We start from the raw sequence: 15,223 nt of genomic DNA, 5'->3' as shown, positions 1-15,223 counted from the left end.
TCATGTTGGCAGGCCTTAAGCTATTGCTGGCCATTGGGCAAGAGGTAGCTTACAGTATAAAATCCAGCTTCCCCTGGGGAGCAAAAAAAAGCACTGGACAGAAGTCATTTAAAAAAAAAAAAAAAAAAAAAAAACTCATAGCAAGACACCAAACTCAACCAAATTCAAGGAAATAAAGTCTGTGAATCCCAGGAGGTAGCAGTCAGTGGTGGCCAATGTGGCTGGTGCCTAGGGTTTGTGTGTGTGTGTGTGTGTGTGTGTGTGTGTGTGTGTGTAGGGGCACGATGCTGGAGGTTATATACTAAAACAAGAGCCCCACTACTAAGCTCTATCCCAGTTCATAACAACCTTACAATTAATCCACAGCAACTTGTACTGGACAGACTGGAACAGAGAAGCTCCGAAAATTGAAACATCCTCTTTAGACGGCGAAAACAGAAGAATCTTGATCAACAAAGATATTGGATTACCCAATGGATTAACCTTTGACCCCTTCTCCAAACTTCTCTGCTGGGCAGACGCAGGTAGTACTGGTGATGTGGAGAGAGATGAGCCTCCCGTAGTGTGAGCACTCCTGGGATGTCACTGCAAACCAAATCTTGCCCATCTTTTAGATCCTCTGGTTTAAATTTCTGTCGGCACAGAGCATGCCAGATCTGTAAGCTTTAAAAGAACATTTTAGAGTGATTCTTACAGTAAATTTTCTGGGGCTTAGGGAGGCTAGACTGTGTAGCATATCTGTCCTGACCTCTGACCTCACTGTATAGCATATCTGTCCTGACCCCTGACCCCACTGCACACCTGGAAGCTTTTAAGTTTAAAGTATTGGCTGCTGTTGACACTTGGATGAGCTGAGGTTAGTCTCCCTTCTGGGCCATTATTATAGTTTAACTAAAAAGACTTTTATCACTTGGCGTGCTGTGATCCTCTGAGAGGATGCCCTCCTCCAGAAATGCATTTGGTTAACATGGGGGTTGTCTATTCTGTGGAGTACTTTGCATTACCCAAAACCTTAAAGACACTGTGTTTATATCTCATTCTACTAAAATAAGAAAGGTCTCAAATTTACAAACTATGTAGCTGGGTGTTTTTACAATCCGGCTGCCTAAATATTGTTTTAAAATGGTATATGAAATTCAGTCTTCCTAAGAAATATAAAATTTGAAAATTCTTGAACTCTTTAATTTTCAAACATTCAAAGTATTACCAAATAAAAATAACCACTATCATATTCTTTTTTCTTATACCTAGAATTTATAAATATATAAGTATTTTGGCCAGTCTGCATGTTTTCAATTTACAAGTTCAGACTTATAATTATAAAAATCCTTATCTTTAATGCCATCCTTAGAGACACTGCCAGATTTCAATATATTAGATTCTTGCATGAAAAGATTAAGTTTGAACTTCAAACCTAGAGTTCTGTCGTACCAGATGGAATCTTAGGGCAAGATTTACAGATGATAATGTGGACTGCCATGGACATAAAATGCCCTAAGTTTAAATTCTGCCTCTGTTCCCTTGAGATTCTGGTACCTCATTTTTAGCAGTGGTTTGCTCGGGACATGGAGAGAACTCATTTTCCCTCTTGGTTGTCTTAAAAGGAACCAAAAAACTCGAGTGTACACTACCTGATGGAACTGGACGACGTGTCATCCAAAACCACCTCAATTACCCCTTCAGCATCGTCAGCTATGCAGATCACTTCTACCACACGGACTGGCGGAGGTGAGAACTCTGCAGCAGCCTGGGAGGGCAGCGGGTTCTGGAGAACACGGTGCTTTGACAGTCAGCAACTTTGGTTGGAAGCCCTGTTAGACTTTGTTAGTAGACACCAACCAGTCTTGCAGGGTTACAGCTTGAAATCGTCCCTGCATTTTACCCTGAAGTTTAATGGTGTTGCTTGCAGGCAACAGGTAAATTGAAGATACTTGGCAATAAACTACTTAATAAGAAGCATTTATTTAAATATGCACTTAGAGAGTAGTTTTAAGCGGTACAAAGTAACACCAAGAGGCAGGACATGCTGGTGTGTGCCTTAATCCCAGCACTAGAGGCAGAGCAGGGGGCATCTCTTGAGTTGGTGGTATGCCTGGTTTACATAGCCAGAACTACACAGAGGAGTCCTGTTCTAAAAAACAAGATATCAGTAACAATAACCAACTGTTTAAAGACTGAAAAATGCTATTTGACTCCCCATCTTGAACACTTCAAAATAGAACAGAGGCGCATGTCTGAATCCTTTTCCCTCTTCTTACAGTTTCCACAATACCTATCAGCAGTACTTGAATAGACCCCATGGACCTAGCCAGAATTGGGAACTGATTTAACCACGAGTTCCTATGCCCATAGAACATTAAATACACTGTGTCCTGTCCCAGGACCTTGGTTTAGAGAAGGGCTAGGGAGAAGGAACAGTAGTTTGCATTTCCTATAAGTTCCTAGGTGGTACTAGTGGAGGGGCTACATCCAGAATCACTGGTATAGACAAACGGAGTCAAAGCTCATGTAGCCTGATTGTTTTTTAATGTATTATAAAAGATTGCCCAGTTGTTATCCACTGAAACTTTACCTTGTGACTGACTACCCACGAATCCCTCTTCCTTCTTTTACTAGGGATGGTGTTATATCAGTGAATAAAGACAGTGGCCAGTTTACTGATGAGTTTCTCCCCGAGCAGCGGTCTCACCTCTATGGGATCACTGCAGTCTACCCCTACTGCCCGACAGGTGAGCCCATCAAAGTGCATCACCATGCTCCTTCCCTGGACCAGTGGGTGAGAAGGGCTGTGGTAACTGTCTCTGCCTGTCTTAACTAATGAAATACTGCTTTCTACTCCCCTCCACAGGAAGAAAATGAACATTAAATGTATAGGAGGATTTCAAGTTTACAAGAATCTTGACCTAAGAACATTTGCTATAAAGGCAAAGACAGTGAAAAAGGAATTGGCCATTATGAGCTCTTGGCACACAAAATGAGCATTTTCAGTACAGCGAGATTCAAGTATGTCTTGTGAAATGTATACCTCAATCTTTACTACTGTATTTTAAAAAAAGGTTTAAAACATAATTTTAATCATTGCTTATTAAATCAACTTTTGTAGACAGTTATTTAAAAGGCCAAATTCATTCAACAAAGAACCAACTAGAGCAAAGACACTAAATCTGATTTTTGTTTGCCATGGATTCTACCTGGCCAAGAAAAGTGAAGCAAACGGATGGTTGAGAAAACTTCCTAAAGCCCAGTGAGACCCCTGTCAGAGACAGACCATGGGGTTGACCCAGCCTATTTATACTGCCTGGTGAAGTCCTCAGACTTTATTTATGCTAAAGGTGCTAGAATGATTTCCCAAGTGCCTCTACAGAAGCATCCCTCAGAAGTATTCTGTGTAAAACACCAAAGATGCAGCAGTTCTTAAATTTTCTATATAACTCCAATAAAATATTTTAAAGCTTGCTTGTGGTCTAAATATCTATTCCAGGACAAAGTTAAGGGTTGGGGACAATAATTATAGAAGCAGAGTACACCAATTCAAAACAAAGCAGAACAAAAAAGCCTTTTTACGTCTCCAACTTTATTAAAGAAAAAAAGCAGTGGTGGTAAATCTCTAGAACATGGTCAGTCTCCTGGGACTCCTCCACGCACATGCCGGTGTGACGGTTCCTGTCCCGAAGCAGGTGACAAGCTGACACCCTCGTGCTCATCTTCCAACTTTCCCCAGTCTGTGGTCTGTCTTTGGATCGGCAATGATGGCCTGAACAGCTACTATGGCTTCATTAATTTTTGTCTGTAGCTCTCTGAGCTCTTCTATGTGCAGCAACCGCAGGATCTGAGCAGCTTCATTAAGAACTGCGTCTGTCACAAGACGAGAACATTGCATCTGTATGTGTGGTTTCTGTGCTTCCAGCCACCCACTCACCTCAGTACACCAAGTCCCTCAAAATAACTTACCTCCTGTGTCAAAGCCAAGAATATGTTTGTCTAAAGCAACAGGTAGGCCCTTTAAAACAAAACAAGACTATTTAGTTAAGGGCCACTTTTCTTATTTGAAACTAAAGACCAGCTGGCTATTTGGTTTAGGGACTATTACATTTTACCTTGTGATGACCTGGCTTTCCAGCCACCCAGGAAAGAGTGCTATTCAAATGTACCCAGAGACATCAAAGCCCGTAAAACCGGCCAGCAGAGACTGCACTTAACATGGCTACACAAGTGCTGTGCAAATCAGATTACAAATGAAACTACAAAGTATACGAATGTATCTCAAACATTGTTTTCAGCCAGCTTGTTTACCAGATTATCCTTATGTATGTTAGTATTTTATTATAGAAGTTACTTTTAGTCAGGAATGATGATACCAAACTACACTTCACAATAACTACCTAATACAAAAAGGAGGCCAGGAAGTCTGGGCTTTCTGCTAACTTGCTCCACCTAGGCTCTCTCACGGGGCTAATAACAGAGAACAAAGGAGAGTAGACTTTTTAGTTGAGTAGCTTTACAGGTCACCTGGCACCACAAACTGGGGTTCTTTTTTGTCTGCCAACAGACCTTCAAGGAACAGCAATCCCTGAAATCCACCATATCCCTCAAACAGTCAGGGATGGCCACAAAGAATAGTAATCTGAAGTTAGAAACTGCAGCAATGAAAAGCTAGATTCTACTCTGCAAACAGAAGCAGAGAGCTCTGGCTCAGCACTGTTCAGCATTGCCTCCAAACCAAAGACATCATTTTGGTGAATGAATGACTATTATGCCAGAACAATTTGCTGCTTGTTCTGTAGTGTGGGTGAAATAAGATGATCTTTGATCCAGTTTCCAGTGGCCAATCCATACATAATTAAGCTAGTAAGAACCCCTAGTAGAAAGCAGGGTGTGTTTCAGAGGTGCCTACACTGCAGCTTGGCATCAGCAGCCCTTCATTACTACTGGACTTACTAAAGGGGTCACAGGACAAAGGGCATTGGAGGACTTGAGGGAGAGGGGAGAAAAGGAGGGGGAGAGTCCGCAGAATGTTGGCTATGCCCCAAGGCAAGTCACTTCAACATCTGTGTAGTAAGAGACCATTATTGATAACGGCAACTGCTCTTCCTTACCAAAGAACATTCTCAGCATTGTGGCTTTGGGGAGATTTAATTTTTCCTTATTTCTTTCACTTTTGTTTTTTTTTTTTTTTTTTTTTTTTAAGCCCTCAAGAGTCCAGGCTGGCTTTGAAATCAAAGAGACCTCCCTTCTCCTAGTACTAGGACTAAATGCTTGTATCTCCATACCTGGCATTTTCAGGGATATCTGTACTGAAGACATGGTTAAAAATACTCTAGCGGTATTTTCAAGGGGAGGTGGCCATGACATGCTGAGCAAAAGGAGATAAATTACAAAGAACCACAAGTGTGTGAGATCAAGATTTAACATAAAAGTAGTAAGTGTATCCTGCCCTTTTCTACCATGTATCCAACAGTCCAACACATTTCACAAGTTAGCCCCTGGCACCTGTCTCAGTTTGCAGACTGAATGGACTTGTAGATTCTCTAGAATGTGAAATGTGGTCAATCATGAAACTCACTGTTCACCCATTTATGTGAACCTCAGTTATTGAATACATTGAGTTTACTTAATCAAATCTGGCTACCTTTTCTCCTGCTCCAACAGAATTGGCATCTTTTTTGTGTGGAGTGTGGTTTGGGGTTCTCTATGTAGTCCCGGCTGTCCTGGAACACACTGTATACCAGCTGGCCTCAAACTCAAGAGATCTGCCTGCCTCTGACTCCAGAGTCCTGGGATTAAAGGTGTGTGCAACATACCAGCCCAGATGTGTAAATAACAAGTTTAAATGCATGCAATACCAGCAGGAATTTCCATTAATTGGCTCAGAATCTTAGAAATACACGTACCTCTTTTGTTTGATTTGCTTTAGCAACTGCATCCTGTGTTAGACGTTCCTGAACCAAAATGCGAATTGCCTAGGAAACCCAATAAAGACCAAGCTTACTATTTTGGCAAATCTCTAATACTCAAATGTCCATTCATGCCCCTGGGATTGGACCCAAGTTCTAATGCACACAAAGCAAGTACTCTACCACTGAGCTATATCAGCCCTTAATATGCTAACTTTAGTGCCTGGCAAACCTAAGATTCCCTCCATACAATACCATGATTACTTAATGCCCAAGAGGGTAATTATGGATCTAGCCCTAGGACCTTATAAAGCTTTTTGATATAGCTACTGTATGTGTCAGTACTCTTGGTCTTCAAGGTTTGGTACAAGTAACCCCAAATATACTGCATTATGTGTTTTCCTCTACCTTAGTTCATGACTGAAACTGATGTGGGGACTGTCCCTAGGAAGTATTTACATACTAGATCGAGCAAAAAATAAACTTTGAAACAGCTAAATTTCACTAACAACTTGATGTCTTTGGCATCCAAGCTGGGTGAGGAAAATCCATCTAGATTCAACATGAATATTCTATTAAGCTAAGAACACTACTTCTGTTGTAAAACTGTCCACGTAACCCATACAATTCTAATAAGGTTAAATTATAACCCTTCTGGGTGGAGGGAAGTTGATTCACTTATTATGAAGTAGTTTATCGTAAGCTTCACTCTTGAGATCTGCAACAGCGGTCACCTAACAGCCTCCAAGGCTGCGTCCTCCTGCCCCGCCCACTGCACAGTCACAGCACTTTCTGAAATGGTTTCCTTTCTCAAAATCAACAAGTTCTTTCAGAAAGCTGTGTTCCTCGATGTAGAGGTATAAGCTGCATGATTTACCTAGAAAGGGAAGATGCTGAAGATGAGAGCATTTGTTTGCTATGCTGGTTTTGCTGTGTGGCTAAACTCACCATTAGTGATTTGGCATTTCCCCCTTCCTTAACACAGACTGAACTCTCAACAGACCGAGCAGAATAGGCGCTATCACTCTGCCTTGGATGTTCGTTACCTTCTAGATCTGTTTCCTAATAAAACCTTTCCTTTGGGTGTGAGGTATACACATAATTGTGCAAACTTGTGAATATGGGTGTGTACCTTTCTTAAGTTAGCCCCTCGTTGCAGAATTAGGTATTTGTCAAAAATAAAGTGAGGGCAGTGCTGATATGAGGTGGTTCATACTGACCTGGCTCGGCTGGCTGGCCAGCACGCCCAGGGACCCAGGTGTCTGCCCTCCCAGCACTGGGTTAGTTACCTACCACTGTGCCTGGTTTTCTACATGGGTGTGGAGTTCCAAACCCAGGTCCTTAGGCTTAAGACTTTGCCAGCGGAGCCAGCTCCCTAGGCCCCAGTTTATTGGTTCTAGTATTTCTCAGTATGATTATTAATAGGACTGAGTGAAATTTCATCACTGTAAAGACAGAACACATTGATGTACTAAGAGTTAATGCTCAGATACCAGCTTACTGCTGGATGATGTGGAACAGATTAAAATAATAACAATGTATGTGTTCTAGGTCCCACATTCTTCTGACTTTCTATTTATCACTCCATTATAAACTTAAGTAAAAACAGATAGCATATAGAAAAGTTAAGGTTTTTCTACATGTGCAATTTCTGTCAAGAATAAAATGGGCAGCTTACCTTAAGCATTACCAAGTAGTCATCATGACGCTGAATCTGAAGGAGGTTAGCCAGAGCCATGACACCCGCCTTAAAATCAGGATTATTTACTATAAAAGATTAAAAGTGAATAAGCAAAAACCAGCTCTACAAACATCCTAATTGCTTATCTGAACACACAAGTTTACAGAAGCAGCAGCTTTCTAGGACTAACTCGCCTTTGGTCTGCTGCATTCAAGGAAAGACATAAAGCAAGGACAACATGTCTACAGTCAGGAGACTTACTAACCACACCAGCCACATCGAGGAACTTCCATAAATGACTAATTTAGCTCATAGTAAGCTTTCCCTGGAGCCGTCTGCAAGACCACTTACAGACACTCTTTAATGTTTCTCCCCAAAGCTATTAATTTTAATACAGATGCATTCAATGGATCGTTTTCTTCAGCACTTTCCTGTGGCTCTGGAGTATGCAAGAAGCTCATTCCCCACTTAAGAACAGCTTGTTGCAGGTCACAATGAATCAGCCAGTGAAAGTTTATGTAACACACTATACTCTAGGTAATTTCCATAATATTCTGGCTTTAAAAGGAAAGGGCATATGAGACTTGTAATAATAAAACATTTTACCATTTGTCACTAGATTAAAAAAAAAATTATGTTGCTAGGAAAGTTACCAATGAGTGTCACAATGAACAAGAAATCAAAATCCAAATTACTTGAAGCAAAAAAAAAACCACTAGTCTTCTAACATTCAACTATTCCGAGTGACGGACGGTGCACCCATGTCAGCCTTCACTAGGCCATGTGTCCTGCCTGCCACAGGTGGAAAGCAGCCACACAGCCAGGGCTGCCACCTGCATGTACCACTCACCGTCCAAGTTGATCAGTGGTTCTGCATTTTTAGCTGCGTTGTCAGTGTTTTTCCTGTTATCAGGTACTAAGTCCTTGTATTTTTCAGCTACAAAAAACAAAAAAACAAGCAACAAGGTAAAATAACTGCAACTTAAAATAAAGATAAATATTGCTTATTTACTGAATTTAGTTTAGTCAGATTATACTTCACTACACAAAAGATAATGTAACATTTTAAGCTGAAATCCTTACTTACACCTGACACAAGGTTCTAAGATAACGTTTATTGTACCACAGGCTGGCCCTGACCTTTGACCCTTCTCTACTTCAAGTTTGGATTACAGACATAAACATCCCTAAAAATAATTCAACATCTAGAGATTAGGAAACATTCGTTTTAAATTTTCTCTCGAATTTGGGGCTGAAGAACAGGTGGGGGGCACGTGGCAGACAGAGGGGGGACAGCACGCTAGTAATTAAGTCCTAGGAACTAAACAGAAGCAGGGCATGAAGGCACCACATCCCTAATCCCAGCTACAGAAGCCAAGCAGGAGGATCACAAGTCACATGCCTGTTGGAGCTACAAATTAAATCTGGGCACAATGGGCAACTTGTCAAAAAACCTGCCTCAAGTTAAAAAAAAAAAAAGTTAGAAAAAGAGTATTGAGCAAACACTAAAAAAAAAAAAAAAATCTCCCAAATTCTCCCAAATCTTTTCAATACGTAAAATACTAGTTTCAACATAAAAAAATCAAAATATCTTAAAATGTATCATACAGACTTGAAATGTCATGGAAATTAAAAGCTTAAAAGGTATGTTGTTTTCATTTGAAAAATATTTTAAAAGAAGCAATGAATAAACTTAATGCCAAAAATGGCTTCTCAGATCATGGTATAAGAAAAAACTCTTAGTACTGTTATAATTTTTCTATCAACCTAAACTTTTATAACATAGTGAAATTTAAATCGGATTTTAATAACATTCACTGGCATATGAATAAAAGTTTTCTTAAGTAATGGAAGGGCACACAAATTCTCAATGAGTTCAACAAATTTAGTTGTATAATGGTAAGAACACCAGCGCCTCCTGCAGGTGAGAGCCAGCACTGCTGCCGTAATCAACTCCGTGCCTCTGTTCTTGCAGTGCTAAAACTGAAGATTAAACAAAGCATGCTGTCTAGGTGAGATTTGTAATATATCTTTTACACTATTTATCTTTCAACTTTTCTTTTCCCAATATAAAAAAGACATTTCATACACAAGACTTTATTGAAACCACACGAGGAATAAATGAATGCAAACAGTAGTGAATGCATTGTGCTGAGCTACAGCACAAACAACCCTGAAGGCTTAAGATGGAGCAAATATGATGAGAAAAGACAAGGGAGGATGGCTAGGAATCCACCTGGGAGCAGCTGAGGATCAGTCTAGATAAGGCCCAGTGTCCCAGGATACTCTGCTACAAATAACCTCCCACACAGCAGGAAACAGGCCCAGAACATCAGCAAGGCTGAGGTCTCAGGCGTACAGTCCCACACACTCCATCATCACAGGGTTAGATTAGAAGATGTAACCAGAGCTGGTCTTTAGAAAGAAGCTTCATTCTAAAACACATTTCAGAAAGTTAGCCAAAGGACATGCAGCTGACAACAGGAGGTGGTACCACCTGATACCAGAAGGTGACAAGAGCTGAAGCAGGGCTGCAGCAGCAGGGACAGAGGAGATACAACAGACACGGACAGAGACTAAAGGTAACGGGATGGGTGGGGCAGAGAGAAGCCACACATGTCAGACAGGTTTCAAGAGCACACATCTAGGACCTGAAAGTGTAATAAGTCACCCTTTCCACTGTCACCAAACTCAAAAGCTTCAGATAATAGAAGATTAAACACAGCACATACATGCAGGCCTGTGCTGTCTTAACGTGCACCAGCATCAGACACACCAGTATGTTTCTATCCCCTGTGAAATAGCTGTTGCAACCAATACTGCAAACCCGAGGGCTCTGAGGCTGGCAACAGTGTCAATGACTTAGTTGTAGACTGTGGAAGCTGGCAAATTAACCAAGTAATGTTCCTTTGTTAAGGTATTCTATTAACCTTTTTCAGAAAACAACTTCCAAATTCTAAAAGGAAAATATAAGTAAGACAAAATAAAGCACACTCCACTTTTTTGTAATAAAATAAACCAAAAGTAAAATAGTAGACAAAAGACATCTTCCCACAACCTTTTCTCATCTTAAAAAACAAAAACAAAAAACACCCACAACACTGAAATAAAGATGAGTTGGAGAGGTGTCTCAGTGGTTAAACCCCTGGCAAAGAACCTGGACTAGATTCCCAGTACCCATACGGCAGTTCACAGTTGTAACTCTAGCTCTAGCAGATCTGATATCCTTCTCTGGCCTCTGGGTACAGTAGGAATGCATATAATACATAAACAACTAAAAATAACAATCTTTGAAGAAGCCCCATGAGTCAACACCCACCTACACACTGCACAAAACATACCGTTATCTCCATACTCAAGTCTCACAGCCAACCCAAGAAGCCAGTCAATGGCTTCTTGCCGATCCTGAATCGTGAAGGGACAGTTAACATCCTTGAGATACTGTGAAGAGAAGGAGGAGGAAATCAATTTCATTATCATATAGCCACAGAACAGCAGACCAATAGAGGGCTCAGTTTGGAGCTTTAAGAATTTCTTCCAGACTCTTGAATCCCTGATCTCCAGGACTGGCCTGGAACTCCTGATTCTCTCACCTCCACTCTCCTGGTGCTAGGATTTCAGTGTGCACCACCGCATCTATTGTAATTATACAGCTCGGAAGAAAATGCTTAAAACTACCATTTTAAGGAAAACAATACAATATTCCCTTTTAAAGTATGTTTGCACTTGGAGATCCCAGGTAGGACAACGAGATAAAAAAACAATCTCATCTAGACAAGAAAGCTGCAGCCTAGAAAACTCTGATACTCAACACTGGCTAAATCACTGTCATGTGGGATCAGAACCTTAGCTTTGACTCCAGGTCCCAAAGCACAGGGCGATTAGATAAAAAGTGCGACTTTTAGAAGGACAGTTCGGTCAGTTACTGGAACGTTATCATTCGTATGTAAATCTCATGTACAAGTGCTTAACAGATCAAGCCATGGAGCATGCGTGTCAGCTATACACAAGTCCTTTAGGCCAACGAGCTGGTCCTTCAGTCTCTCCGGAGCTCAAAGTTCATCCTAGCAACAAAGCTTCCAGAGAAAACTTTAGGGATGATTTGTAAATCAATGCGTTTTCGTCAAAATTCATTTTCTAGCCAAAAATTCCATTCCTTTAGTAAAACAAACAAGTCTCATTCATAAGATTTGGCCACAATCAAAAAAAACACTTGTGAGTACTGAAAGCATTTTAAAGATAACAATTAACAACTTAAGATCAGTGTTGATTACCAAATACATGTTTCCAAAGATACCTTAAACAGCATTTCTGAGAGTATTTGGGTGACTTATGGTTTATGTTTATTTTACTTTTTGTCTGGGTCTTTTAAACAGGTAATTGTCTCTAATCTCTGCACACTTTTCCATTTGCACCTTAACATGGAGGAACAGCTGCAGAGGCCAAGTGAACCAACAGAAAACATTAGCACTATATTTTAAGATTTTTAAAAGTCCACTGAAAAATTTTAAAAGTTTAAGGGTAAACAAAGATAAACCACTAGAAGTAGTTGCAGAGGCAAAAAGCATATAGGCCTTGTTATGGGCAAACACTTGTGAGAACAGGCGTATCAAGTATATGGCTCCTGAACAGGACACAGAGAGACAGCTGCCACTGTCATTCCTATTCACCGACACTACTGTAATGACATAATGGAATTTCTATTGAGTTTGGAAACAATTCTTCCTGAAAAAATATTACTAAAATCAAAATAAATCAATGTGAAACTATTCTAGCCACAAAAACATCCAGAAAGCTTTTTAGAAACATTCGATCAAATATAGGGACATCTGTACCTTACCTATAAAAAATAAACATGACAGTTTCAAGTTTTCAGGCATTCCAACTACGTCTTTTAATGAGTATTGTGATAGTTTGAATGAGAATGGCCCCCAAGGCTCATATACTTGAATGTGTGGTCCATAGTTGGTGGAACTGGTTTGGGAAAGATTAGGAGATGTGGCCTTGCTGGAGGAAGTGTGTAACTGAGGGTGGGCTTTGAGGTTTCAAAAGTCACCCTCACCACACATCTTCTCAGTTCCCACAATTCCCAGTTATCTCTCTGACTCCTACTAACATAAGGATGTGAGCTCTCAGCTACGGCCAGTGCTATGCCTGCCTGCCTGATGCCACACTCAGCATATGGTCATGGACTCATCCTCCGAAACCATAGGCAAATCCCAAAGTAAATGCTTTCTTTTATTTCTTTATAGTAACAGAAATGTAACTAAGACAAGCACTCAAAAGTATTATCTCTGCATTTTTGCACCTAACATAACTAAAGCGCCAAGAGATGTGCTGCACTCTTCTGGCCTCTGTGGATACTTAACATAAAAATACATACACACGCATACATACAAATTATGTAGGCAAACCTGTAAGGAATGCCGTGCCATTTAGAAAATGATGTTTAAATACTGAAGACTTGTTAGGTGATACTATAATTTGCTCTAAAAAATCAAAACAGCAAATTTTGAATCCATGAAATTAGCTTTACTTATATTGATCACTATTATATCTTAAAAGAATATAGGAATTTTCAACTCAACCTCATACAGCTTTTACAAACGTTCTGTGCGCTTCCTTTTACTTCCTGATTCATTACCTTTTCAAAGAACTTGGGCCAGTCACTGCTGTGGATGTTTCTCAAGTTACCTCTGTCTTCAATCTTGTAGTGTCTGATTTTCTGGTCTTCAAGCCAAACGATAAAGTTTCTAAATTCGGTTTCATCTTCAACAAAACAACAAATATAAAGTCACTAGAAGCCCTCATGATCCTTGGTGGCTTTCTAACCTGCAAACACTACGTTAACTGACCCCAAGAGAAGTAAGCAAGAGCTCAAAGTTCAGACTGTAGAGCCATAGATCACTCAATATATTCAAACTCTGGTTGAGCATCAGAAAACTGGATACACTGTCTAAGCTTCAGATTCTTCAGATAAAAGATGAGGAAAATGAGACTTACTTCATGGGGATGTTTTGGATAGTAAATGAATTAAACATGCATGGAAAACTGTTCCCTATGTTGTACTTGTACTTTGGTCCCTTTAGAGTTTAAGGGGGGCTGGGCAGGTAAAAACTTTGAAGCAAACAAATAGAGTAAAACAAACAAGAAATAAACGATTAAAACACCCTGAATACAAATATTGATATCTGAAAGCTAGGAGATAGTGTACAGTTACCAGGATGCATTTTCTTCCTTAGATTTTCCCCAGAAATCCTCAGGAAAAACCCTAGTTTTACACATCACATGAACTGAGGACTCAGACCCCAATTTCGGCTCTACCGCCACCCACCAAGCTTTGAGTAAAAAGCCAAGTACAAAACCAGCACAGACCCTGATAGAGATCAAACGCTGCTACCCCGCTTCTACCGGTGCGTAATGTACAGCAGAATGAGACCCTGGTCCCTGTCTCACTCCCGGTCTCCCATGGCCGGCAGGACTTCAATATTTTTTTTTTTTTCTGAACGGTTCCACCACCCCGGCAGCCGACCACTAACTTTCTGCGCGCCCCAAAAGCATCCCCAGTCTCCTACCCTGCCCCGCTGCCCCAGCAGGTGCCCGTCAAGCTGCCTAGGGACCGGGCGGCGTGCGGAAAGCCGCGGGAAAGCGGCCGCCGGGTCTGAGTCGGAGCCGGCCGAGGAGACGCCGACGGCGAACCCCGAGGCCACCACCCACCTTTGCAGTTGAAGCCTGCGGGGTTGTGGTAATCCAGGGCCGTGAGCTTGCGTCGGAACATGGTCCCCGCTGCTCGCGCTGGCCGCCCGGGCCTCCGCCGGGACAGGAGAAGCGAGGTGAGGCGGGCGGCTCAGGCACCGGCGACGCGGCGAGGGGGCGGGGCGGTGACCGACGCTCTGGACGGACGGCGGACGGAACCAATCGCAGCTTAGGAACGCCGGCAACCGGCAAGCGCTCGCCAATCATCGCTGCTGCTGAGGAGGCGGGGCCACGTCGGGCACGTCGACGCTCAAATAAACTTTATTGTCAGCTTCCTAGTTGTACAATGGGCCGAAGCAAGTCGGAAGCCACGATTCATGGATCTAACTCCGTTTTTGGTTTGTTTGGGTTTTATGGGGTTTTTTTTGCTACAGCAGGCAAACCCAGAACCAAACCAAACCCCAAAGAAAAAAGATGTTTGTACTCTCCCTTCGATCGGCTATAGCTCTTATTGGCTCTGAGTTGCTGCTTAATATTTTAGCGTATTAATTGGTCCTCTTTGAACGCTGGTAATGCATAGATCGAAAAGAAAGATCCTTGCAGGATATTTTTTTGGACTGGTTGGAGTGATGCACAGATTACGTACAACCCCTATGCCATATTTTAGTTTGTCGCCAAAAAGTGAAGTTAGAAACCGGGAACCGGCCTTCTCCCCAAAACTCTCACTACCTTCAGTGAGCCACTAACTCCTGCCATTTATTCTCTCCTGCCTTTCCTGATCCATGTCCCCACTCTGTAACCCGACTGCTTTATTTAAAGCGCCCATTTAAAACCTTCTTTTTATTTTTTAGCAAAGCTGTCGGTGCTTGTTCTAAGTTGCATGGTCCGGGGTTTTTTAGCCTCGTCTCCAAATTTGCAAAAGCAAAATAGTTCCATTTGAGGCAAAGCTATA

At 41.4% G+C, this 15,223-nt stretch overlaps 2 protein-coding genes across 2 annotated transcripts in view; one reads left to right on the top strand and one right to left on the bottom strand.

Moving 5' to 3' along the window:
* The window catches only part of NID2 (nidogen 2), a gene marked incomplete at its 5' end in the record, with an annotated part of 56,695 nt that extends 53,276 nt beyond the window's left edge, over nt 1-3,419 (top strand). Inside the window, 4 exons of the mRNA XM_080926945.1 lie at nt 367-524; nt 1,605-1,728; nt 2,617-2,729; nt 2,849-3,419. Coding sequence (XP_080783071.1) covers nt 367-524; nt 1,605-1,728; nt 2,617-2,729; nt 2,849-2,859 — 406 coding nt within the window. The 3' untranslated portion in view covers nt 2,860-3,419. The remainder of the gene's footprint in view (nt 1-366; nt 525-1,604; nt 1,729-2,616; nt 2,730-2,848) is intronic.
* Nucleotides 3,420-3,554: 135 nt separating this feature from the next.
* On the bottom strand, nt 3,555-14,432 carry LOC308428194 (RNA transcription, translation and transport factor protein). Its single transcript, XM_080926583.1, has 8 exons — nt 14,293-14,432; nt 13,220-13,344; nt 10,917-11,016; nt 8,426-8,512; nt 7,573-7,661; nt 5,892-5,960; nt 3,952-4,000; nt 3,555-3,855 (listed from the first exon to the last, which is right to left on the bottom strand). Exons 1-8 carry the CDS (start codon nt 14,351-14,353, stop codon nt 3,701-3,703), a joined length of 735 nt encoding a protein of 244 aa, XP_080782709.1. The 5' UTR covers nt 14,354-14,432; the 3' UTR covers nt 3,555-3,700.
* Nucleotides 14,433-15,223: the final 791 nt, after the last annotated feature.

The sequence above is a fragment of the Micromys minutus genome, assembly GCF_963924665.1.
Source record: "Micromys minutus genome assembly, chromosome: 12".
Lineage (NCBI taxonomy): Eukaryota > Metazoa > Chordata > Mammalia > Rodentia > Muridae > Micromys > Micromys minutus.
The sequence above is the reverse complement of the archived record's forward strand: the minus strand, read 5'-3'. Positions and strand labels throughout refer to the sequence as shown.

What these genes read in the sequence shown, in the direction of transcription:
- LOC308428194 (XM_080926583.1), bottom strand. Translation starts at nt 14,353, where the DNA reads ATGTTCCGACGCAAGCTCACGGCCCTGGATTACCACAACCCCGCAGGC. An exon ending in CGCAGGCTTCAACTGCAAAG is followed by an intron (nt 13,345 to 14,292) that starts GTGGGTGGTGGC and finishes GTTTTGTTGAAG; the next exon opens with ATGAAACCGAATTTAGAAAC. An exon ending in GGCCCAAGTTCTTTGAAAAG is followed by an intron (nt 11,017 to 13,219) that starts GTAATGAATCAG and finishes TTCTCTTCACAG; the next exon opens with TATCTCAAGGATGTTAACTG.